Source organism: Podarcis melisellensis, assembly GCF_964234715.1.
Source record: "Podarcis melisellensis genome assembly, chromosome: 12".
Taxonomy (NCBI): Eukaryota; Metazoa; Chordata; class Lepidosauria; order Squamata; family Lacertidae; genus Podarcis; species Podarcis melisellensis.
The window spans coordinates 29242112-29264447 of record NC_138544.1 but is presented as its reverse complement, the minus strand read 5'-3'; the positions used below and the strand labels follow the sequence as shown (position 1 = coordinate 29264447).

The 22336-nt window shown below is 47.7% G+C and overlaps 1 protein-coding gene across 6 annotated transcripts in view; it reads right to left on the bottom strand.

The window, feature by feature from the left end:
* Positions 1 to 22336, bottom strand: part of DGKB (diacylglycerol kinase beta) — a 269619-nt gene that overhangs the window by 206743 nt on the left and 40540 nt on the right. For all 6 annotated transcript variants that reach the window (XM_081883233.1, XM_081883235.1, XM_081883232.1 and 3 more), the window contains one exon: positions 8371 to 8636. In XM_081883233.1, coding sequence (XP_081739359.1) covers positions 8371 to 8440 — 70 coding nt within the window. In that variant the 5' untranslated portion in view covers positions 8441 to 8636. The remainder of the gene's footprint in view (positions 1 to 8370; positions 8637 to 22336) is intronic.

The window sequence follows — 22336 nt, the reverse complement described above, 5'->3', positions numbered from 1 at the left end:
AAACCGAGGCACTAACGGAGCCTCCCAAGGCGTGACTCCGTTAGTCGCTGGTAGAATCTGACAGTGGGCGTCTACGAAATTTACGCCAACATAAAAGTTGTTTCACGGACATGCGCCTTCGTGACTCTCTGCGTGACAGCTTCCGGCGAAGGGTGGGAGTTGCCAACGGGGGTCTTGTTACCTCTGCACTATTCTCACTAGAAGTATCCCAGAGCCCTCCCTCCTCCGACTCCCCTTCTGCCGGAGCTTCTGCTCTCCCCCTGCTGGTTCCCTCCTCCGCTGCAGAATCTCTCCGAGTCTGCTGGAGCCTCTGCACCATCTCTCTTTCCGATGGCAGTTCCCTGACATCCACCTCCCCCTCAGGGCCCCCTTCACCCCCCGCTTCCTCTCCCACTGGCGGTGAGGGCGGAAAGCCCCTAAAGGAGCTCTCCTCGTCGTCCGAGGATTCAAACACTTCTAACCATGGCGTACCGTCTCTCTCCCCGTCTTCCTCTTCTTCGTCGGAGTCGGCTTCCTCACCCACCCCTGACTCTGGGAACCCTCCAAACTCTCCTTCCTCATCGGTGGTCCCAAAGTGTTCCCTTCTAAATCGTGCCACGGGTTGCGGTTTTTTTGGGAAACGCCGATGAAATGTTTCTATTAAAACCTCGTCATTGACTACCTCAGCGGGTACCCAAGTGTTTTCCGACTCTACTTCCCCCTCCCATTCTACCAGATATTCCACCTGATCCCCCTTCCACCTGGAATCAATGATTCCTGCCACGTTCATGTCGCGTTCTCTCTCTTCTATCACGGGCGTTCGGGAGACCTCTCTCTCACGCTTCCCCCCCCCATTCACGTCCCTCTCGGTACGGCGACAGTAATGACCTGTGAAATACTGGGTGCAATTTCATGTGACTGGGCAGTCTGAGTTTGAATGCTACTGGGTTCACCTGCTGTATGACCTCAAAGGGTCCCAATCTTTTGGGTTTCAGTTTCTTACAACCCCCCTTGAAAGGTAGTCCCTGGGTGGATAGCCACACCCGGTCTCCCACCCTTATAGTTTCACCCTCCCTCCTATTTTTGTCTGCTTGCTTTTTATATTCTTCCTTGGCTCTCTCTAAGTTAAGTTGTAGCTGACGGTGGATGGCTTCCATCTCTTCAACAAAATGTTCCGCCGCCGGCACACTCCACCTCTCCCCTCCTTCTCCTGGAAATGCCCTGGGATGACACCCATAATTTGCCAGAAAGGGACTCAGCCCTGTGGACACGTTCTCAGCGTTGTTGTAGGCAAATTCTGCCAGAGGTAACTTATCTACCCAATCATTTTCTCGGTCCTTTACATAACACCTCAGGTATTGTTGTAAAATCCCGTTTGCCCTTTCCGCTTGCCCATTTGTTTCCGGGTGCCGGGCAGTGGAGAAATTGATTTCCACGTGCAGTAAGCTCATAAGTTTCCTCCAGAACCTGGAAGTAAACTGTTTCCCTCTGTCGCTGACCACCCTCAAGGGGGCGCCATGCAACCGGAAAATATGCTCTACGAACAACTTGGCGGTTTCCTCCGCTGTGACCGCATGTGAACAGGCTATAAAATGACACATCTTCGTTAATAGATCTACCACTACCATGACCGCCGTTTTGCCCTTGGATTTTGGCAGGTCCGTCATAAAATCTATGGAGACTGCCTCCCATGGCCTTTCTGGTGTGGGTAAGGGTTGTAAGAGCCCCGCTGGCGCCACCCTCTCCCCTTTCGCTCGCTGGCACCTGTCGCAACCCCTGACATATTCCCGTACATCCTCCCTCACCTTGGGCCACCAAAACTCCCTGGTAACCAACCACATGGTTTTGTGCTGTCCAAAATGCCCCGCTGTGGGGCTATCATGCAACTGCTTGAGTACTCTGCCCCTCAGTTCCCCATCGGGTATGTACAGTGCCCCTTTGTAATACAACGCCCCACTCTTTTCTTCAAACCCCCCTGTGTTCTCCTCTGTCCTCCTGAGTTCTCTGAGTTTCTCTTGGGCGTATTCGTCGTCCTCCGTACCCTCTAACAGTTCTTTCTGCCCCACCAAAGCCGCCCCACACACCCAGCGGTCTTCAGGGATTACGTGCCTTGCTTCCGGCGCGCCCTCCCCCTCTAAGTACTCAGGCTTTCTGGAAAGAGCGTCCGCCCTTACGTTCTCGGACCCTGGCACGTAACGAATCTCAAAATTGAATTTGGAGAACTCCTGGGCCCATCTCACTTGTCTCTGGTTCAGCACTCGGGCTGTTCTCCAGTACTCCAGATTTTTGTGGTCAGTCCGGACTTGAACCTTGTGATGCGCCCCAATCAGCAAGTGCCGCCATCTCCGGAATGCTTCATGAATGGCGAGCAGTTCTCGGTCGTATACTGTGTAGTTCCTCTCGGATTTGTTCAACTTCCGCGAGAAGAATGCACACGGTCTCCATTCAGACGCATCTTTCCCCGGCTGGAGAAGCACGGCCCCTACCGCTCGGTCTGACGCGTCAGTCTCCACTCGCATTGGTTGCCGTAGATCCACGTGCAAAAGTTGCTCCTCCGACGCAAACGCTGCCTTTAAGCGTTCGAATGCCCCTTGCGCTTCTTCCGTCCAAGCAAATTTTTTCTTGCTGCTAAGACAATCCGTGATGGGCGCTGTTAAATGGGCAAAGTTCTTGATGAACTTCCTATAGAAGTTTCCGAAGCCCAGGAACCTTTGCACGTCCTTCTTGGTCTTTGGTGTTTTCCATTCCAGTACCACTTGAACCTTGCTGGGATCCATAGCCAACCCCTTGTCAGACAACCGGTACCCCAGGAATTCCACCTCCCTGCTATGAAACTGGCATTTCTCCAGTTTCACCCACAGCCGATTTTCTCGCAGTTTGCTCAGTACTTCTCTAACATCTCGCACATGCTGCTCCTCATTCTCTGAGTACACCAGGACGTCATCTAAGAACGCCACGCAGTTCTTGTAAAGCAATGGCCCCAGGACGTGATTCATGAATGATTGAAAGCAGGCGGAGCCCCCTTGTAATCCAAAAGGCATAACTAGGTACTCAAACGCCCCCAAGGGGGTGAACATAGTGGTTTTCCACTCATCCCCCTTCCTCACACGTATCAAGTTATATGCCCCCCTAAGGTCCAGCTTGGTAAAAATCTTCCCTTTTCTCACCCGTGTCAGAATGTCATCAATTCTGGGCATAGGGAAAGTCACTGGTTCTGACACAGCATTTAGGGCCCTGAAATCACACACAAGCCTGGGTTTGCCCGTGTTTTTTTTGTCCACAAAGAACACTGGGCTGCCCCCCACCGCTCGTGACTCTCTGATGAAACCTCGCTTGAGGTTCTTGTCAATGAACTCCCTTAACTCCTGCATCTCACGGTCTGACATGGCATACAGCTTGCCCACTGGCAATTGTGCTCCTGGGAGTAAGGTGACTTGACAGTCAAAGGGTCTGTGCGGGGGCAGTTTATCTGCTTCCTTTTCACTGAAGACGTCAATCAAATCAGCGTATTGTGGTGGCACCTTCCCCTTGTCAGTCACTTCCATCCCTGCTAGAGTGGCTCTGGCCCCTGCCTGACCCTCTCCCTCCTTGCAGTGTTCTAGGCAATGTGCTGAACCAAAGGAAACCACCCTCTGATGCCAGCCTACTAGCGGATCGTGTAGTGCCAGCCAGCTCATTCCCAGAATGATGGGAGCTCCTCCCAAGGTGGCTACATTAAACGCTATCAGTTCTGTGTGTCTTGCCACCCTCATAATCATTGGTACAGTCTGTTGGCTCACTTCTCCCCCCAACAGTTCCCTCCCATCAATCGTGGTTACTTGCAAAGGCTTACTTAATGGGAGAGTTTGTATCTGGTGTTCAGCAGCAAACTCCTTACTCATGAAATTACAGGAGCTGCCTGAATCCAATAGCGCTTTTATCTTTAGTGGGTGTCCGTTTGACAGTTCCAGCAACACCTCTATCACAAGCGCTGGTCTTGGAGGTTCCGGCGTGGGCACATTCACTACTCCCTGGCCTGGCTGCTGTGCCCTGATGTTGGCAACCAGGCGTTGGCTTTTACTTGCTCCTCTATTTCTCCTTCCTCCTTTCCCCCAACAGTTCCCGCCATGCCCTGCCATTCCTTCCTTTGCGGACAAACTCTGGCAAAGTGCCCTGGCTGTTGGCAGAGATAACATCTCTTGGCACTCTTTCCCTCCTTCTTCCGCCCTTCACTGGTGTTTGAAACTGCGCGCGCGCGCGCTGTTCCCAGTTCCATCGGCTCTGCGGGCGGGAAAGACTGCTCCGGAATCTCTGGAATGCGGAAGTCCTTCCAACGTTCCCCCTTTCCTTCCCGCTTTTCCAAAGCTCTTGCTTCTTGGCGCGCTCCTATGGACAGTGCAGATTTAGTCAGCTGATCCATAGACTCCGCCCTGGGCGCCCGGGAAAGTTCATCTTTCACGGTCGGAGATAGCCCTTCTTCAAATAACATTTGAATAGGTTCACTTGCTAGATCCCACCCCAGTCTATGAATAAGCATAGTGAACTCAGTCCAGTACTCACGTACAGATCGGCTCCCCTGTTTGCACCCCATCAACTGCCTCCGCACCACCCCCTGCTCAATCTCGCTGGAAAACATCAAGTCCATGGCGCGAAAAAACTTCCTCGTGTCCTTTAAGATATCATTATTGGCTGCCATCAGGGGTCGAACCCAGTCCCTCGCCCCTCCCTCTAGATGGCTAATTACGTACGCCACTCTAGAGTTCTCATCGGTGAAGTCATCAAACAGTAGATTGAGAGCATATTGCATCTCCGTTCTAAAGGCTTGATAGTTCCTGGGATCCCCCCCAAATCTCTGCACCAATCCAGGCACCTTTCTGGCAAGTGGGGCGGTTTTCCCCTTATCCGCATCTTGAGCCCTCCTCTCCTCAAGCCTCGCCGTTTGCAGCGCGAGCTGGACCTCCATCGCCCTGTACCTTTCCTCCAGGCTTGGACCTGCTCCAGCTCCAGCTCCTGCGGTTCCGGCTGGTTCGCTCATGATGCCCTCTGCTTGCACAAGCTGCTTTCAAAGACTGTCAGATTGCTATGATGGGATAATGAGCTGCTTGTGCGTAAAAGCTTGATCCCTCTGGTGTTTGGCTGGTCAACCAAACCGAGGCACTAACGGAGCCTCCCAAGGCGTGACTCCGTTAGTCGCTGGTAGAATCTGACAGTGGGCGTCTACGAAATTTACGCTAACATAAAAGTTGTTTCACGGACATGCGCCTTCGTGACTCTCTGCGTGACAGCTTCCGGCGAAGGGTGGGAGTTGCCAACGGGGGTCTTGTTACCTCTGCACTATTCTCACTAGAAGTATCCCAGAGCCCTCCCTCCTCCGACTCCCCTTCTGCCGGAGCTTCTGCTCTCCCCCTGCTGGTTCCCTCCTCCGCTGCAGAATCTCTCCGAGTCTGCTGGAGCCTCTGCACCATCTCTCTTTCCGATGGCAGTTCCCTGACAGGTACCTTACAAATCTAGAACTGGTTTGTAAAACATGGACACCATAAGTCTGCATGATGCATTGGAATTTAAATAAATTATGTTATCTAACTTTCAAATGCAGTGGATGTCCAGAAGGATGCAAATGTACACACAATGCCTGATTTTACTTTCCTTGCACTTCATAGGCTGTTGCTTCAGAGGACTTCACAACTTTTGGGGAAATAGCAGCCAATACCAGAAGGCACCTAATATTACAAATTGCTTTGCATTCTGTTGATGTAAACATCACAAATTTACTGAGTGGCAGTACAAGTTTCAGAAAATCAAGGATTGTGACAATTTAAGTATTAATTACAGTGGTACCTCGGGTTAGGAGGTCCGCTCTTAACCTGACACTGTTCTTAACCTGAGGTACCACTTTAGCTAATGGGGCCTCCCGCTGCTGCCATGCGATTTCTGTTCTCATCCTGAAGCAAAGTTCTTAACCCGAGATACTATTTCTGGGTTAGCAGAGTCTGTAACCTGAAGTGTGTGTAACATGCGGTACCACTGTATCCATAAAACAAGAACAAAAATCAAGTAAGTAGCTTTTAATTTACTCCCTTATATAATCTATATCCTGTTTCCAAATCTATGGGGTTTTGTGAGGGCATAATGTTTGTTTTTATTTTTTTGACAGGTTTGCAATCTAATTTTATTTTCAAAGTGATTTATGTTGCAATCCTAACCTCCCCCGCCCCCACCGTGCCATTTATTTGGGAGTAAGCCTCATTGAATTCAAGAGGACTTATTTCTGAGTAGACACAGTTAGGATTGTGCTGTGATGTATGTGCTGGTGCTTTCTGGATGTACAGAAAAAGCAAGTGTCCATCAAAATATGCCGCCACCCCAGTGCACAAAAGGCAACAAGTTCTCTTTAAGAGCAAAGAGTTGCCACTGCTATGGCTGCAATTTATTGAATTAAGAATCTGAATTCTAATCCCACCCACACCAAGTGGAACTCTAAAATACCAAAGGAAATGGAGAAATAAGAATTCTTCCAGTTAATGTCTCCATTTACAAGCACCCCCTCACTTAATTAACAAGAGTGGGGATGGAGAGGTTAGGAAAAAACTGCAAAATGAACCTCAAACCTTCCTAATACAAGACATAAAAAAATGGAAGTTTTTCCCACTGCTGTAAACTAGTCTCTCTATTGCATTTTCTGAAAGCAGAGTTTTTATTATGTACTTTCATTTATGTGTATGCCTTGCGAAAATGTCTACACAGCAAACTGGATAGATGCAAGGTATAAAAAGTGCTAACCCAAAGTGAGAGGATGTGGGCTGATTTATATCAGTTGCATCTCAGAAATGTCTTATATTATACAAAAAGAGTTAACAGGCTGCTTGCAATAAACAAATAGCGCTGGCTTCATATATCTTTCCTTGTTTCCGAGGGTAATTAATATGCTGCAACCACAATGGTTAGATCAGAATGAAGTGTGATGTCAAATTTGTTAGGAGAGAGGGAGAAAAATAGCTTCAAAAGTTTCCAGTGAGAAAGAGCTAAAAGGTTTTGCATATACTGTATCTAGAATACGTCATTCAGTCACTTTAATAGCAATTTCTTTTCAATTTACATTAGCTGGGCTTGAATTGAATTTCAAGGCTGGATCAAATTTTGCCCAGTGTTCTGAACAAAATGTCAAAGAGCCAACTTTATCCTAGTCAAACCAAATATTAGAAACAGAACACTTTAAAAAAGAAAAAGAAAGCTATCAAGACGATTCTGGGATTCCAGGTTGTGCCCCAAAATTGGTTTCCTTGAAATGAAGAGGACAGGTTTATGGCATTTCTATGATGTAAGGTTTTATGAACATATGCATGGAGGCTGAAAGTAATATAGAAATTTGCAACATTAAAAGCCCAGCAGATCCTATTCTCCCATTAGGTTCCTAACCAGTGGACTTGCAGGACTCTATTTTCAGCAGTCTCTCTCACAACAAAGAAAATCTACTCCAGATTTTCTTTCCTTCTGCTTCAGTTTAAGCTGCAAAGCCTCTGGATACACAGTCATCTAGCCTCTGGCCATACTTACTTGCCAGAGTACAAAATATCCTGGCCTCTAGTATGGTAGCTGGAGGTTTTATTGAAAACTTTAAACAGGCAGCAGAGAGATCGTAGAAAATTTAAGATTTCTTTTTATCTCGCCTTGGAAAAGCGCAAAGGTATGAATGCATGAGCTACTCTATATATCATTTTCAGACTGAGCACATAGCCTCTTGAGCTCAAGGAAGGCCAATCATCGCTGGATCAGGGCCACTTGCAGTGAAACAACAACCTAACTGAAATGTAGCGCATGGAAAACAGATCTGGGCCTCTATCATCAGTTTTCAGAGGCCTTTCATTAATTGATACGGAGTTTTGGAAGACTTCCCAGAAATGGGAACCTTTATGCATTCAAGAGTCAATTGTCAAGGCAGAATATATATATATATATATATATATAAAACACAACACAGTTGTACCTTGGAAGTCGAACGGAATCAGTTCCGGAAGTCCGTTCAACTTCCAAAATGTTCAGAAACCAAAGTGTGGCTTCTGATTGGCTGCAGGAAGTTCCTGTAGCCAATCGGAAGCTGTGGAAGCCCCATTGGACGTTCGGCTTCCAAAAATAGTTCGCAAACTGGAACAGTCACTTCCGGGTTTGCGTCATTCGGGAGCCAAAACATTTGAAAACTAAGCTGTTCGAAAACCAAATACAAACAGACACACACAGACACACACACACACACACAACTGAATAATTTCTCTCTATATATACATGTTTACTTACAAAAAAAATGTTATGACAGCAAATTGCATTTGGACACTTTTATGTCTTACATTTTCATATAGCTGAAAATTTGATACAAATACACAGAAATATAAAAGTTTTAAAAAATTGAGTACTTACATTCTGCATACTTCTGAAGCTGAGAGAATTCCGAAGGACTGAGGTTAGCCCATTTCTCCGTGTTCATCATAATGATGGCAAAGTGCAGTTTACATACCAGTCTTGTTGTCTGCTTCAAGTGGAGGTAATCAAAATACCCCCCCAGCAGTTTTTACAGTTTAGTTTCTCAAATTATCAGATATCCAGGAAGAAGAAAATCAATCTGCGCTAACTTCTAGATGGTGCCAATTTTCTGAAGCTTCTGGCACTGATGGTATATGAAAACACTGTTAAAAGAAAAGTAAAAGCCACGATTAGGAGATGCAGAAATGTGCATGTGCTGCTTTTGATGATATATGCTAAAATATTCCTAAACATTCCATGAGTATGGCAAATCATTTTTGTCTGCCACAACCACCAACAGCTTTAGACATGGGAAATTCCCAGACTTTATGCAGTTAGTTGCCCTCCAAAGTTTTATGCTTTATTAGGTACACTTTTTAGTTACACTTTTCAGAAGTCAACTCTGCTGAAGATCAGGGCTGGAATTTTGACCCTAATATCATGACTGTCAAGCAGGTTTCACACACTGTATGACAAGGAACTAGGATCTCTGGACAACAGTAAGACTGGACCCTACTATATACTCATCAAATGACGTAACAACTTATTTGGGGCTTCAAATTATGGATGTTGAAGAATTCAGACAGAAACAGAAACTGCCTATGTTCTCTGACTCATCCCATGTCTAGAAGAGAAATCAATCCAGCAACTATGATTGGCATTCATTGTTGTCAGTCTGCAAGCAATACATGGCATTTCTCCCCATTTGCATTGGGTTCCCTATAATTATGTAAAATTCCACCACAGTGGCCAGTGAGATGAATGACATAGCTTTTCAGAAACTGAAGTGCAGCAGAACAGAAGCAATGGTACATGCAGCAAACAGGTTAGAATGGAAGCCAATGGCTTCTTATATCCATAACTTCAAATACACATTTTAAACATATATTAAAAATTGATTGCACACACAGTAATCCTTGCACTAACAGAACATTCAGGTATCGCTACTTCGGATACAACCGTTAAGATTCAAAAAAGTTTAAGAATGCAAGTTAAATCTGCAATGTGTTAGGAGGGAACACACTTTCAACAAGGATAGGAAGTTTTTTTTATATAGAAAAATGTGAGCCGGAAAATATCCATGACATACTGCTCAATAACTTGCAGAGCAGAAGTAAAAGCTTACATAACATACAAACCAGACAAGGATGGTTAAGAATCAGAATGGTACATGTTGTGATAGGAATCTTCTTCAAACCTCTGTGCTACTTTTCCAGGGCTGTTCCAGTGGAATTCTTATGCCAAGCATGTCACCTAATACTTCCTGTTATAATAAACTATTTTAGAGCATTTCACCCTCAAGGTGTAATACGGATGTGTCTCAATAGAAGCTTTCATCCTCTTTTATCCTAGTCTTTCCCCCAATTGTTTTATTAAAACAAGGGTCCTACTGCACCAAAGTCAATAATTACTGAAGGAGTTCCCTTGGAGACTTTTATTTTCTGGATTCAGCATCTAAACCTCATATTAATTAGTTGGTGTCAGGGTTTCTGGGAGAGAGGAGGAGATGACAGAGGAGACGGAGAGCGAGTGGGAGGAGGGGCAGAAGGATGAGGAAGAAGATGACGGAATTCTGAGGGAATCCACGAGTCTGAGCAGCGAGTCAGAGGATTCTCAAAAGGGGGTTACCTTAATCAAGCAAAAGGGAGGAGAAGGGAGAAGCGGAGAGGAGCCCAGTGGAAGACAGACGCAGCAAGAGGCGTCTCAGCCGGAACGGAGTAAAGGGGGTGGAGTCGTCAGCCTCTCGGAGGGAGCAGGATTAGGAGAGAACAGAGAAAGGGGGTTGGAGCAAGGTGTTCAGCCGGAAAGGGTGGAGAGCAGAACAAGGGGTGGTGTAGCGGTCGAAAGAAAGGTCAGCAGCAACGTACGCGCGCCAAGTTCAAACGTAGAGGCGCGCGGAAGTGGAGAGAGCTCAGGGGAGGAGCCCGGCCCTAAAGCCAGAAGGAGGGGGGAAGAGGCGGCAGAGGATTCAGCCTCAGGCGAGTCACGGAGAGAGGGAACCCAGGGGGGCAGGAAGACCCTGCGGAAAAGAAAGGAGAGGAAGAGGTGGTCTAGAGCCAGGCTATTAAGTTGGTGTGGAAGAGGGGAGGAGTCAGAGGGGACTTCAGCGGTCTAACGTGACAGACGTACGGCCACGATGCTGAACTGTACGAGAAGCAGAAATCTTCAATAAACTTTTCCTGTAAATAAACTGCAACGGAGTGAGGTCTCTTGTGAGCTGGGACCCGTCCTGGGTGGCCGTGACAGTAAGTCCCCTCTCAGAAAGCAAAAAATTTTTTTTGCGAAGCTCACGAACGGGAGCAGCCATGAGCGCTGAGGAGCAGCTGGTTGCACTGCGGGATCAGGTTACCGCTCTCACATCGGCAGTCATTGCTTCGCAGAAGAAGAATGACGACTTGGAGAAGACGTGCCAGGATTTGCAGGCAAGGTGGGAACACGCGGACAGGGCGGGGGCCCCAGGTTCCAGAGCGGAGGGCATTGCGCTTGGACGGAGGGGGGGTGCCCTGGTTCCGCATTTTAATGGCAACTTGCAAGACTATCCCAATTTCAGAGCGGACGTCGTATATGCACTGCATTTACTCCGTCACGATTTTAAAGATGAGGAGGAGAAAGTGGGGTTCATTGTTTCGCACCTGCATGGGGAGGCCAGGGCTTGGCTACGCAATCTGTGGCGCGAAGATGGACCGGCCCGTCGCAATTCAACTGCGTTCATCAAAGCGATGGATTCTTGTTTTCAATCCTCTGTGGATGTGGACATTGCGCGCCGTCAAATGCACGGGCTGAGGCAGGGGAAAGCGACTGTGCGCCAATACCACTCTAAATTTTTTGCATTGCTCACCGCCTTAGATTGGCCAAAGGACAGTAAGCCGGTCAGAGATCTTTTTTGGGAGGGATTGAGCCCCCCCATCAAGGATGAGATCGCTAGGGGGGACAGACCCCAGACCCTAGAAGACGTGGTGCAACGGGCTTTAGCTATTGGAATTCGACATGAGGGACGTCCGTGGCACGAGGAGGACGGGCCCCAAGCGCGTGCGCAAGCGAGGACTCTCCCTTTTGTGCACAGGGATTTCAGCCGTGCGCACCCCTCGCCAATGGGGAAGGACAGCGAGGAGCCAATGGAGATTGGTGGTGCTAGGGCTCAGAAGCCATCCCAGAGCCCTGTCCCTGGTGCAGCCAAAGCGAAGCCTCCTAGAGGAACCAGGAAGTGTTACATCTGTGACAGTGCGCACCATATGGCGAAAGAGTGCCCCCAGAGGCTCCAGAAGCACACTGCAGCACTGGCAACTGTAACAGCAGAGGTGCAACCAGGGGAGCAGCTTCAGGGAAACGACAGTGCCTGGCTGGAAGCAGAGCTACTGGGGCTCAGCCAGGCGGATCTGTAGACAAGCCCCCAGCATCACTGCAGAGCGTGGACCCTTTGCCTCCCAGACCGGCAGTTCTGCTCACAGCAACACTCCAGTTGCCTGATGGGAGACTCCTCGAGGTTCCAATAACGATCGATTCGGGAAGCAACGCCGACTTCGTGGGACTGCAGTTCGTTAAGCAGCACAACATGGCGCTCCTGCCTGCAACGACGCCTCTAAACGTGGTCACGGTAGACGGCAGGAAGTTGCTGGGGGGGCAAGTGGTGCAGCAAACCCCTCCCATGATGATGCAGATTGGCAACCATCGAGAACTTATTAGTTTCAATGTCACCCACTTATCGGACACACCCATCGTGTTAGGCATGAGTTGGCTGGAGAGGCACAGTCCCGCGGTTGCGTGGTACCAGCGGCAGATCACCTTTTGTTCATCGTATTGTGCTCAGCATTGCTTTCAGACCGATCAAGGAGGAGAAGCCGAGCAGCAGTTGCATCTGGGTATGGTGCAAACAGTGCCTCACAAGTACCAGGACTTCTTGGAGGTTTTCTGTGAGAAGGAAGCTGACAAGTTGCCGCCTCACAGACCTTACGACTGCGCGATTGATTTAGTGCCAGGGGCGCAACTGCCTGCTGCCAAGCTGTACTCCATGTCGGAAGACGAGATGCAAGAGCTTCGGGAGTTCATAGACCATAACCTCAAGCGAGGTTTCATCCAGGAATCTAAAGCAGCGGGTGGCAGCCCTGTGTTCTTTGTGAAGAAGAAAAACACGCCCCAAAAAAGGCTTATAGTGGATTACAGGTTCATAAACAGCTTGACTAAGCCCAAAGCTTTCCCCATGCCCAAGATTGACGACCTTTTAGCGACCGTCAGGAGGGGCAAGATTTTCACCAAGCTGGACCTACGTGGAGCTTACAATCTCATCCGCATCCGGAAAGGAGATGAGTGGAAGACCGCCATGTTCACCCCTCTGGGCACATACGAATACAGAGTCATGCCTTTCGGTCTCCAAAATGGCAGCCACGTTTTTCAAGCATTTATGCACCACGTGCTAGCAGGTCTCCTCTACAAGAAGTGTGTCTGCTTTCTCGACGATATCCTGATTTTCTCGGAATCGCCGGAGGATCACGATAAGGACGTGAGGGAGGTCCTGCAGAGGCTGAAGGACCACAGGCTGTACGCCAAGTTGGAAAAATGCCAGTTTGATGTCAGAGAGGTTGATTTCCTTGGCTACAAGTTGTCCGACGAGGGACTGGCCATGGACAGGGCTAAGGTTCAAGCGCTGTTGGACTGGAAGAGCCCTCGAAATCGGAAAGAGGTCCAGAGGTTCATCGGCTTTGCCAATTTTTACCGCAAGTTTATTAAAGGTTTTGCGAACGCGACGGCGGCTATCACTGACACCCTCAGTTCCAAGAAGAAGAAGTTCGTCTGGACCGAACAAGCGGAGCGGTCCTTCCGGACGCTTAAAGGTCTTTTCGCCTCCGAAGAGCAGCTGCTCCACGTGAATCCCGGCAGACCCATGCGGGTAGAGACCGATGCGTCAGACAGAGCGGTTGGGGCCGTTCTTTTGCAAGAGGATTCACAAGGCAACTGGAGACCGGGTGCGTTCTACTCCCGGAAGCTCAGCAAGACGGAGCGCAATTATACCATATGGGACAGGGAGTTGTTGGCCATTCATGCAGCTTTCAAAGCGTGGCGACACTTCTTAATAGGAGCCAAGCACACGGTGCAAGTCCGCACGGATCACAAGAACTTAGAGTATTGGCGGACGGCTAAGTTACAGACCCAGCGACACATGCGCTGGGCGGAGTTCTTTGCGGATTTCGACTTCAAAATAGAATACATCCCAGGAGACTCCAATGTTATTGCAGACGCGCTGTCCCGAAAGCCGCAATACTTGGAGGAAGCAGCTCCAATCGCAGCAAAGCACATTTTCGCACCGCAGGCGTGGACGTGCGCTACCATCGCAGTCGACCTGGACGCGGTGCGACGCGCGTTGCAAAGGGATCAGTTTGCACAGTCCAAGATGGAGGAGCTACGCGGAGGGTCGCGAGACAACGATGAGTTCCAATTGCAAGATGGACTTTTGACTCGTAAGGGTGCCCTTTACGTGCCCACCGACGATCTTCGAGCCAAGGTTCTGCAACAATTGCATGACGCCCCTAGTGCAGGCCATTTCGGCAAAGAGAAGACGATGGAGTTGGTGGCTAGAGACTTTTGGTGGCCCCAGATGAGAGGAGAGGTGGCGGACTACGTCGCCAGGTGTGATATCTGCCAGAGGTCCAAACCAGTGCACCAGAAGCAGGCGGGATTGCTAGAACCGCTGGAGACACCGCAGCAACCGTGGGAGAGGGTAGCGTTGGACTTTGTTACGGACCTGCCCAGCTCCAGAGGTAAGACGGCGGTGTTAGTGGTGGTGGACTTGTTCACCAAGATGGCGCATTTCATCCCTTGTGCCAAGGTGGCGACGGCAGAACAGACCGCAAAGCTCTTCATCGATCACGTCTTCAGAGTGCATGGACTTCCGCAGTCCGTCTTGTCCGACAGGGGGCGCCAGTTTGTTTCCACTTTCTGGCGAAAGCTTCTGGGCATCTTGCACGTCAAAATCAACCTGACATCGGCGAGACATCCACAAACCAACGGTCAAGCGGAGAGGGTCAACGCGATCATGCAGCAGTACCTGCGGTGCTACGCCAACCAGCGACCTGCGGCGTGGGTGGACTATCTGCCGATGGCTGAATTCGCCTACAACAACACGAAACACGCATCCACCGGGGTGACGCCTTTCTTCGCGAACAATGGCCGTCATCCCAGAACCTTCCCGAGATTTGCGGCACCAGGAGGGGGGGGGCCTCAAGATGCCGACCAGTTTGCAGCGGAGTTGCAAGAGGTGCACGAGGAGCTGCGGAGACATTTGGAGCTGGCAAAACAGGCGTATAAGGTGCAGGCCGATAAGCACAGGAGGGCGGGAGAGGACATCCAGATTGGGGACTGGGTGTGGTTAGCAGCCCACGCGATGCCGGCCAGGTCATTGGCCAAGAAGAAGTTAGGACACAGGCAGCTAGGGCCATATCAAGTTGAGGCTAAGATCAATCCGGTGGCTTTTCGTCTAGCCCTTCCGGAGGGTTCCAGGGTGCACCCGGTCTTTCATAGGTCGGTGCTCACTCCCTACAAAACCCCACACAGGTTTCAAGAGTCAGGAGCACTCCCAGAGCCACGTAGGAGGGCGCCTGAGGGGGGGGAATCGCCAAGACCAGAACCTCTTAACGAGGTCACAGAGATACTGGACTCGAGATGGGGGGAGGAGGGAGTTGAATATTTTCTAGCCAGGGAAGGCACTCCGGCCTCTGCCAATAGCTGGGTGCCGGGTTACGCGTTGGACGAACCCCTGTTGAAGGAGGAGTTCCATGCACTTTTTCCGCACAAGCCCATGCCCGAGGAGTATTTTGATGATTGGCTTTTCACGCCCACTTTGTCAGACAGCACGTTCGAGGGTTTCTCCTCACCCGAGGGCCATACGCCCGAAACAAGCCCGACCAGGGATCCGAGACTGGGGGGGGAGGAGACAGGCCCTTGTTGGTGGGTGGATCAGCCAAGGGAGGCATGGAGTCAGAGATGGATGGTAGGTCCTTGGCAGGCAGCGCCAGGAGAAGCAGTGATGGAGGAAGAGACTGTGAGGTCTGTGGGTGGGGAACCCGAGTTCGAACACACATATACGGAGATGACAGAGGAGAACGTTGAAGTGGACAACTTGTATCCTGAACCGACCCCGGAAGAACCACGTTTTCCTCAACCTGCACCCGGCGAGCGGGAGGGGGGAAGGGGGGGCTTCGAGGGGGGGATGGATGTCAGGGTTTCTGGGAGAGAGGAGGAGATGACAGAGGAGACGGAGAGCGAGTGGGAGGAGGGGCAGAAGGATGAGGAAGAAGATGACGGAATTCTGAGGGAATCCACGAGTCTGAGCAGCGAGTCAGAGGATTCTCAAAAGGGGGTTACCTTAATCAAGCAAAAGGGAGGAGAAGGGAGAAGCGGAGAGGAGCCCAGTGGAAGACAGACGCAGCAAGAGGCGTCTCAGCCGGAACGGAGTAAAGGGGGTGGAGTCGTCAGCCTCTCGGAGGGAGCAGGATTAGGAGAGAACAGAGAAAGGGGGTTGGAGCAAGGTGTTCAGCCGGAAAGGGTGGAGAGCAGAACAAGGGGTGGTGTAGCGGTCGAAAGAAAGGTCAGCAGCAACGTACGCGCGCCAAGTTCAAACGTAGAGGCGCGCGGAAGTGGAGAGAGCTCAGGGGAGGAGCCCGGCCCTAAAGCCAGAAGGAGGGGGGAAGAGGCGGCAGAGGATTCAGCCTCAGGCGAGTCACGGAGAGAGGGAACCCAGGGGGGCAGGAAGACCCTGCGGAAAAGAAAGGAGAGGAAGAGGTGGTCTAGAGCCAGGCTATTAAGTTGGTGTGGAAGAGGGGAGGAGTCAGAGGGGACTTCAGCGGTCTAACGTGACAGACGTACGGCCACGATGCTGAACTGTACGAGAAGCAGAAATCTTCAATAAACTTTTCCTGTAAATAAACTGCAACGGAGTGAGGTCTCTTGTGAGCTGGGACCCGTCCTGGGTGGCCGTGACAGTTGGCAAGCAGAATAAAGCACTCTCTCAGCTCAGCTGGCACCTTTGCTTCCTAAATCATATTCCCCCCTCATATGCCAAGTTGTTAATTATTTTGAGATGTAAAAAAAAGTGCAGTAAACGGACAAGTGAACTGTAATAGTTCCAGAGGAAGGGGATTCAGGTGAACAATACAGTGGTATCTCGGGTTAAGTACTTAATTCGTTCCGGAGGTCTGTTCTTAACCTGAAACTGTTCTTAACCTGAAGCACCACTTTAGCTAATGGAGCCTCCTGCTGCTGCTGCGCCTCCGGAGCACAATTTCTGTTCTCACCCTGAAGCAAAGTTCTTAACCCGAGGTACTATTTCTGGGTTAGCGGAGTCTGTAACCTGAAGTGTATGTAACCCAAGGTACCACTGTAATGGTCAAAAGATTTCCGCCTTCTAAAGCATGATGTTGCATGTCATCCATTGCAGGGCTGGAGACAAGGGACAGAGTACGAGTGAAGTCTTTGGGAGGACTCTTAAGCCTTTGCAAAAGTCACATACTAGGCAGAAATTCAATTTGTGGTGCTTTCTGTCCCATAGAGGTGCATTTTTAAGGAAGTTTCACCAGCTGGATTTCTGTCAACCATGCTGGTGTTACAAAGGCACAAGAGCTCTGTCATCAAAACAAAGAAAGTTAGTTTACTGAAGAGCATCTGGTAACCGTCATAGGGAATCCACAGCTATGGCTACAGTCCCATGCATACTAGCACATAATACTAGTATTCAATAGTCTAGGTCAGGTATCCTCAACCTTTTCTAACCCAAGACCCACTTTTAACCCAAACATGCATTTAGGGATCTATATATTACCGGTAATCTTTCACCATATATTTGCAAGATAGTAGTCCTTTTGCTGAAACTCACCAGTGGCCTAGTTGTCTCCCAAAAGTGGATGCAGGCATCTTATTACTTTCTGTATTTAACCTTCACTTTTCAAATAGAACATTGCCCAAGGTAGCATACAAAACATAGAACTTGAAAGGTTACAATAGAAAACCGCACATACAAACTATGTAACTAGCACCGTAAATAAGCCACAAAAAATGTCAGCAAGGTAAAAATTATCATCCTTCTAACAATGAACTTGTGTGGTCTCTTGCCTATCATTTTGCTGGTGAAACAGCCACCTAATCATAAGGTCATGTTTCCGCGCACTCAGGTACACAAAAAGACAATAGCCTGCAAATTGCTATAATTTTTCCAAATGACCCGACAAGCTCCCTTGCTTCAAGGACCTGTGGAATGATGAGTGCATATTGTGGATTGGTGGAAAGAGAACAAGCCAGCCTGCTTGCAGCTGTAGCCATGATCTGGAGAGCGATATGCAACATGAGTTTATGAACAACACTGCTTCCTGCCCTACACTTCTTTCAAGAGGAAGGAAATTAAAAAGAATACTCTCATTCTCTCTCTCTTTTCTCCCTCTCTTGAAAATTCCCTTACCAATTTCAGGAGTAGCAGCTAGGCTCAAACCTAAGCTCTTTAGATGCAACACTGGGGAGGTTTCAGGAGGTGCAGCAAGAATAAACTTAACCCTTTCCCCGCTACAAAATTCCTGGGCTTAATAGAAATGGACCTGGTGATTCACTGCAATGCTTTATTGCTGGTCTCCGTCTGTATTTACTTAAAGTTGGCAGTAATACTAACTCAAAGCAGTCACCTGGGCAGAGCATGATGGGGAGGCACTGCTCACCTGCCTTTCTAATGTAGAGGTCACTGCCAGCAGCCAAGGGGGAGAGGGGTAGGGAGGTCAGTGTGGGGCAGATACAATGGGGGAGTCAATCCAACACACCTGGATAGCTCGGTTGCTTAGCGCATGGTGCTGATAATGTCAAGGTTGCAGGTTCAATCCCCATATGGGACAACTGCATATTCCTGCATTACATAGGGTTGGACTAGATGATCCTCAGGATCCTTTCAAACTCTAGGATTCTATTATCATCACACTGTGGCTAGCTCTCTGCCGCCTTATCCCCCTCTGCTACCACCAGCAACCTCCACAATGGGAAGGCAGTTGCGCACTGAACATAACTATGCTGACAGAATGTTCTCCTATGCCAGGCATGTACACAACAAGGAGACATATTGTACTGACTCTACAAAGCTAGTAGCACAAAGATAGCACCCTTGGGAAGCTGTAGACCCAACTCTCACTGGTGCCCAAAACCTCTTCTCCTCTGATTACAGCAAGCTATAAAAAAAGGGAAAAGAAAGATCTACAGTCAGTGCAGCTCATTCTGCCATTCGTCTACAGTTAAAATTTGAGGATGTTCTCTGGTTAATTAATATGTCAAAGGAGGAAAAGTTCACAATGGAACTTTCAATAAAATCATGGAGGCTTCATTTCAGGTTACGGCGAATTATTTTTCTGAAAACCAGCTTATTTTTAAATAGATGTCCCATGTAATTTATTGTTGTCTTAACACTTAATGCTATTAAAGCTACTACTGGGATTGCTAATTATATTACATTCCAGAGCTTTAATTTCAGCGTGCAGAGTTCAGTGACAGCCTGCTTCAGCAATTTAATAAAAGAGACTTCATTTGAACAAATCAGCATCAACATTCACATCAATAGCTGATCAAGAAGCTATTGTAAGCCCAGAGAAAGAAAAAGGAATAGGACAGACACTCTTGTCTGGTAAAATGATGATGCTGTGTATAAACCAGTCATCACTTTTAGTCATCACTGACCATAGACATATTTAGACATAAATGATTTACACATATCACTGACCATAAAGAATGTTCTTAGCCAAATGAGCCTGTGAACATGCTGCGTGCTTATGCACCCCTCTCAAACCCTCCTCACTTAGTTTCTCCCCTCCTTGAGCAAGAAAACAAACCACTGAGCAGCTGACTTTGTATTACCTTAAATTTGGCTTCTCAATCAAAGTTTCTTTGGTGGGAAGAAGGACCACAGGTGTGTGTTAGGACATAACCGTAAACCAGCCACTATATAATTTGTTTTCCTGCTCAAGGAAGGAAGCAGCACAGCAGGGAGTATTCAAGCTACATGTACTACTTTGTCTAACTATGGCTTGTAGCCAGCAATGTGTCCAAACAGGGCCAATGCTTGGGTCAATGATGTAGAGAACAATAGAACCATTAGAAGCTTAAATGGTAAATCTGGCAAATTAACTGCAAAGGAGAAAAGGTCTTAGAACGTTGGAAGAACATTATATGACTAAGAGATCCCAACATGAAGCAGGCAGGCAGGCAGGCAGGCAGGCAGGCAGGCAGGCAGGCAGGAAGGAAGAAAGAAAGAAAGAAAGAAAGAAAGAAAGAAAGAAAGAAAGAAAGAAAGAAAACAAATCAAATACTTCTGACAGATTTCTAGTAGGAATGGAGAGAGGTGAAAAAATATTTAAAACTCTTGTTGTTGTTGTTTAGTTGTGTCCAACTCTTCGTGACCCCATGAACCAGAGCACCCCAGGCCCTCCTGTCTTTCACTGCCTCCTGCAGTTTAAAACTCTTACACACCCGCAAAAGTTTATCAGGAGTCAACTCAACAAACATAAAGCTCCTTTCAGATGTTTTGCATGGAGAAAATGCACAATCCTAATACCGCCCGACAGCCACACATTTATTTTATCATCTCAAAAGAGATCCCCTTGTTTAAGAAAGCTGATCCACTAGAGTACAGGAAGACTCAATAAGAGCTTTGGGTTAAGTCAACCCCACTGAAAGCAATCAGATTTTACTCACCTATTTCAATGAATATACGCTTGAGTATGATTAAGTTGGGATCCAACCACTAGTATATTTTCCTTAGTTTAAAAAGACCATACTGTATTCAATATCATGTTTTAAACACTGCAGTGAATATTTCAATTCATGTTTCACATTTTTGGTCTTTCTCTCTAAAAAAACGCACCCATGGTAATTATTTTAAAAATGCTTAAAATGTACTAGTTAAAATTCTGGACACACAAAACCTCCTTCCTTTTCCAGTTGGGAGTGCCTTTTGGGTGACAAAGCTAAATCGAATTATCTTTCAGACTTGATATTACTTTGAGTCATACAAGTGAATACTTAATTCAAGAGCTTTCTACAAAAAATCTCAAGGACCTTGTTTTCAGAATTCTAAATGCTTTATTGTAATTCGAAAGAATGTCTGATTTAAAATATAAAGCAGCAAAAAGTCTTCCATTGTAATCTGTATTCGTGCCCCTGCATAATAATGAAAACATATTCTGTATCTTTTTTAATTCTGCTATTGTAAGAAAAATGTTTTCTCTCAGATACGATCTCTCTTCTCAGATCCACTCATTATACATAACATTTATAACTGGAACAATAATATACTTCAGATACTGGCTGTAACTTTTAGTGCATCTATTGTAAGAGAAAATGCCACTGAAAAGAATAGACAGAACAGACTGAAGGCAGAAAAGGTGAAATAGGGATATGTACCACTGCTCGTCGCTTCCAGCAACCACAGACTAGAGACCCTAGTGGATTTGGGGTTCCCAATGTTTGGAATGGGAAGCACAGTGCAATGTGTGCATCCAGGGACCTTTTCCTTCCTTAACCAGCGATAAGACAAGCAGTCTTGACACTGGCACTTCTGCTTGGATTGTTGACAGCTTGTTTGTTTGGGATCCCCTTTCCTTCTTTCATATGGGCCATACAAGCTCTAACCCTGCACATTAGATACCATTTCCTCAAATTCTTACTATAATGCACTGTGCATGGGACCAGCTTCTGAAGATCCTTTGGAAACTCCAGTTGGTAGAAATCAGTAACCAAGATGTTGGTGGGCACTCACTCATGGGATCGTATTGCATCAGAGTTGAAGAACCTCAGGCCTGAGGCCCAAATTTGCCCCCTCCATAGCCCTTTATTTGGAATTTTTCCAATGCAATTCTTCCCCAGGTCACCCCCCGCACTGGCTCTGCTTCACACACCTGTTTTTTGTTGTTGTTGTTTTGCCTAGTTGGAATGTGTCATTGAACTCTGACAAAATCTCTTGCTCAATTTACATTCATTGTTCTTTCTGTCCACTGGACTCACCCACTAATGTCATGTGGCCCCCATAAAGTTGGCCAGAAGGGAATATGGCCCTCAAATAGAAACAAATTCCCCATCACTGCCTCAAAGCACGTGCACTTCTGGAAGAATAAAGGGATCTCTATGAAAGGACTTGCTTTCACTATGCAATGCACATGGGATGGGGGGGGGTGTCTTAGCCTAACATAAAGAACACGTGTTGTCGTGTGTGTGTGTGTTCTGGAAGGAGGAATGGGAATTAATCAACTGTTGCTCCTAGCATCATAGGCCTGTTTATTATTCTTCCACAAGATTACTTAGACACTAATTAATCTTGTAGAATTATAATAAACAAGCTTCAAGTGCTGAGGGCAACAGCGTAAGGCCCTCGGCTGAAAACAAATAAAGTGATGAAAGGAGGACAAAAAGTATCTGCAAGTTATCAGTTCAGACCTCAGTCAATTGTCTGGATGGAGAGTAAGAGGGAGAAAAAGATAAAGAGTAGTGGATGGCCATCAGAGGCATAAGGCCCCCAACAATTACAACAGGGGAAAAACCCCAACATTCACTATTTATTATTTATGTGGGACATTACTGCAGTCAAACCAACCATTCATGTTTTGCTAGATAGGCACATGGAAGGGCTGAGGAACTCACAGCTTTCCTATAAAATTTGCTCGAGAGAACTCTGAGATCACTTCCTTTGTTTGTGTTGACAGGAAGCTGTAACACTACAACTGGGCCTGGGCATCTCTCTTTTTCTTCACCATGCATTGAAGCTGACCACACATGCATGTCTGAGCTCTGCAGCTCAGGCACCATTTTGAACTTAGATTCTGTACTTTTCTAACTTAGATGTTAGTTATAAACCTGC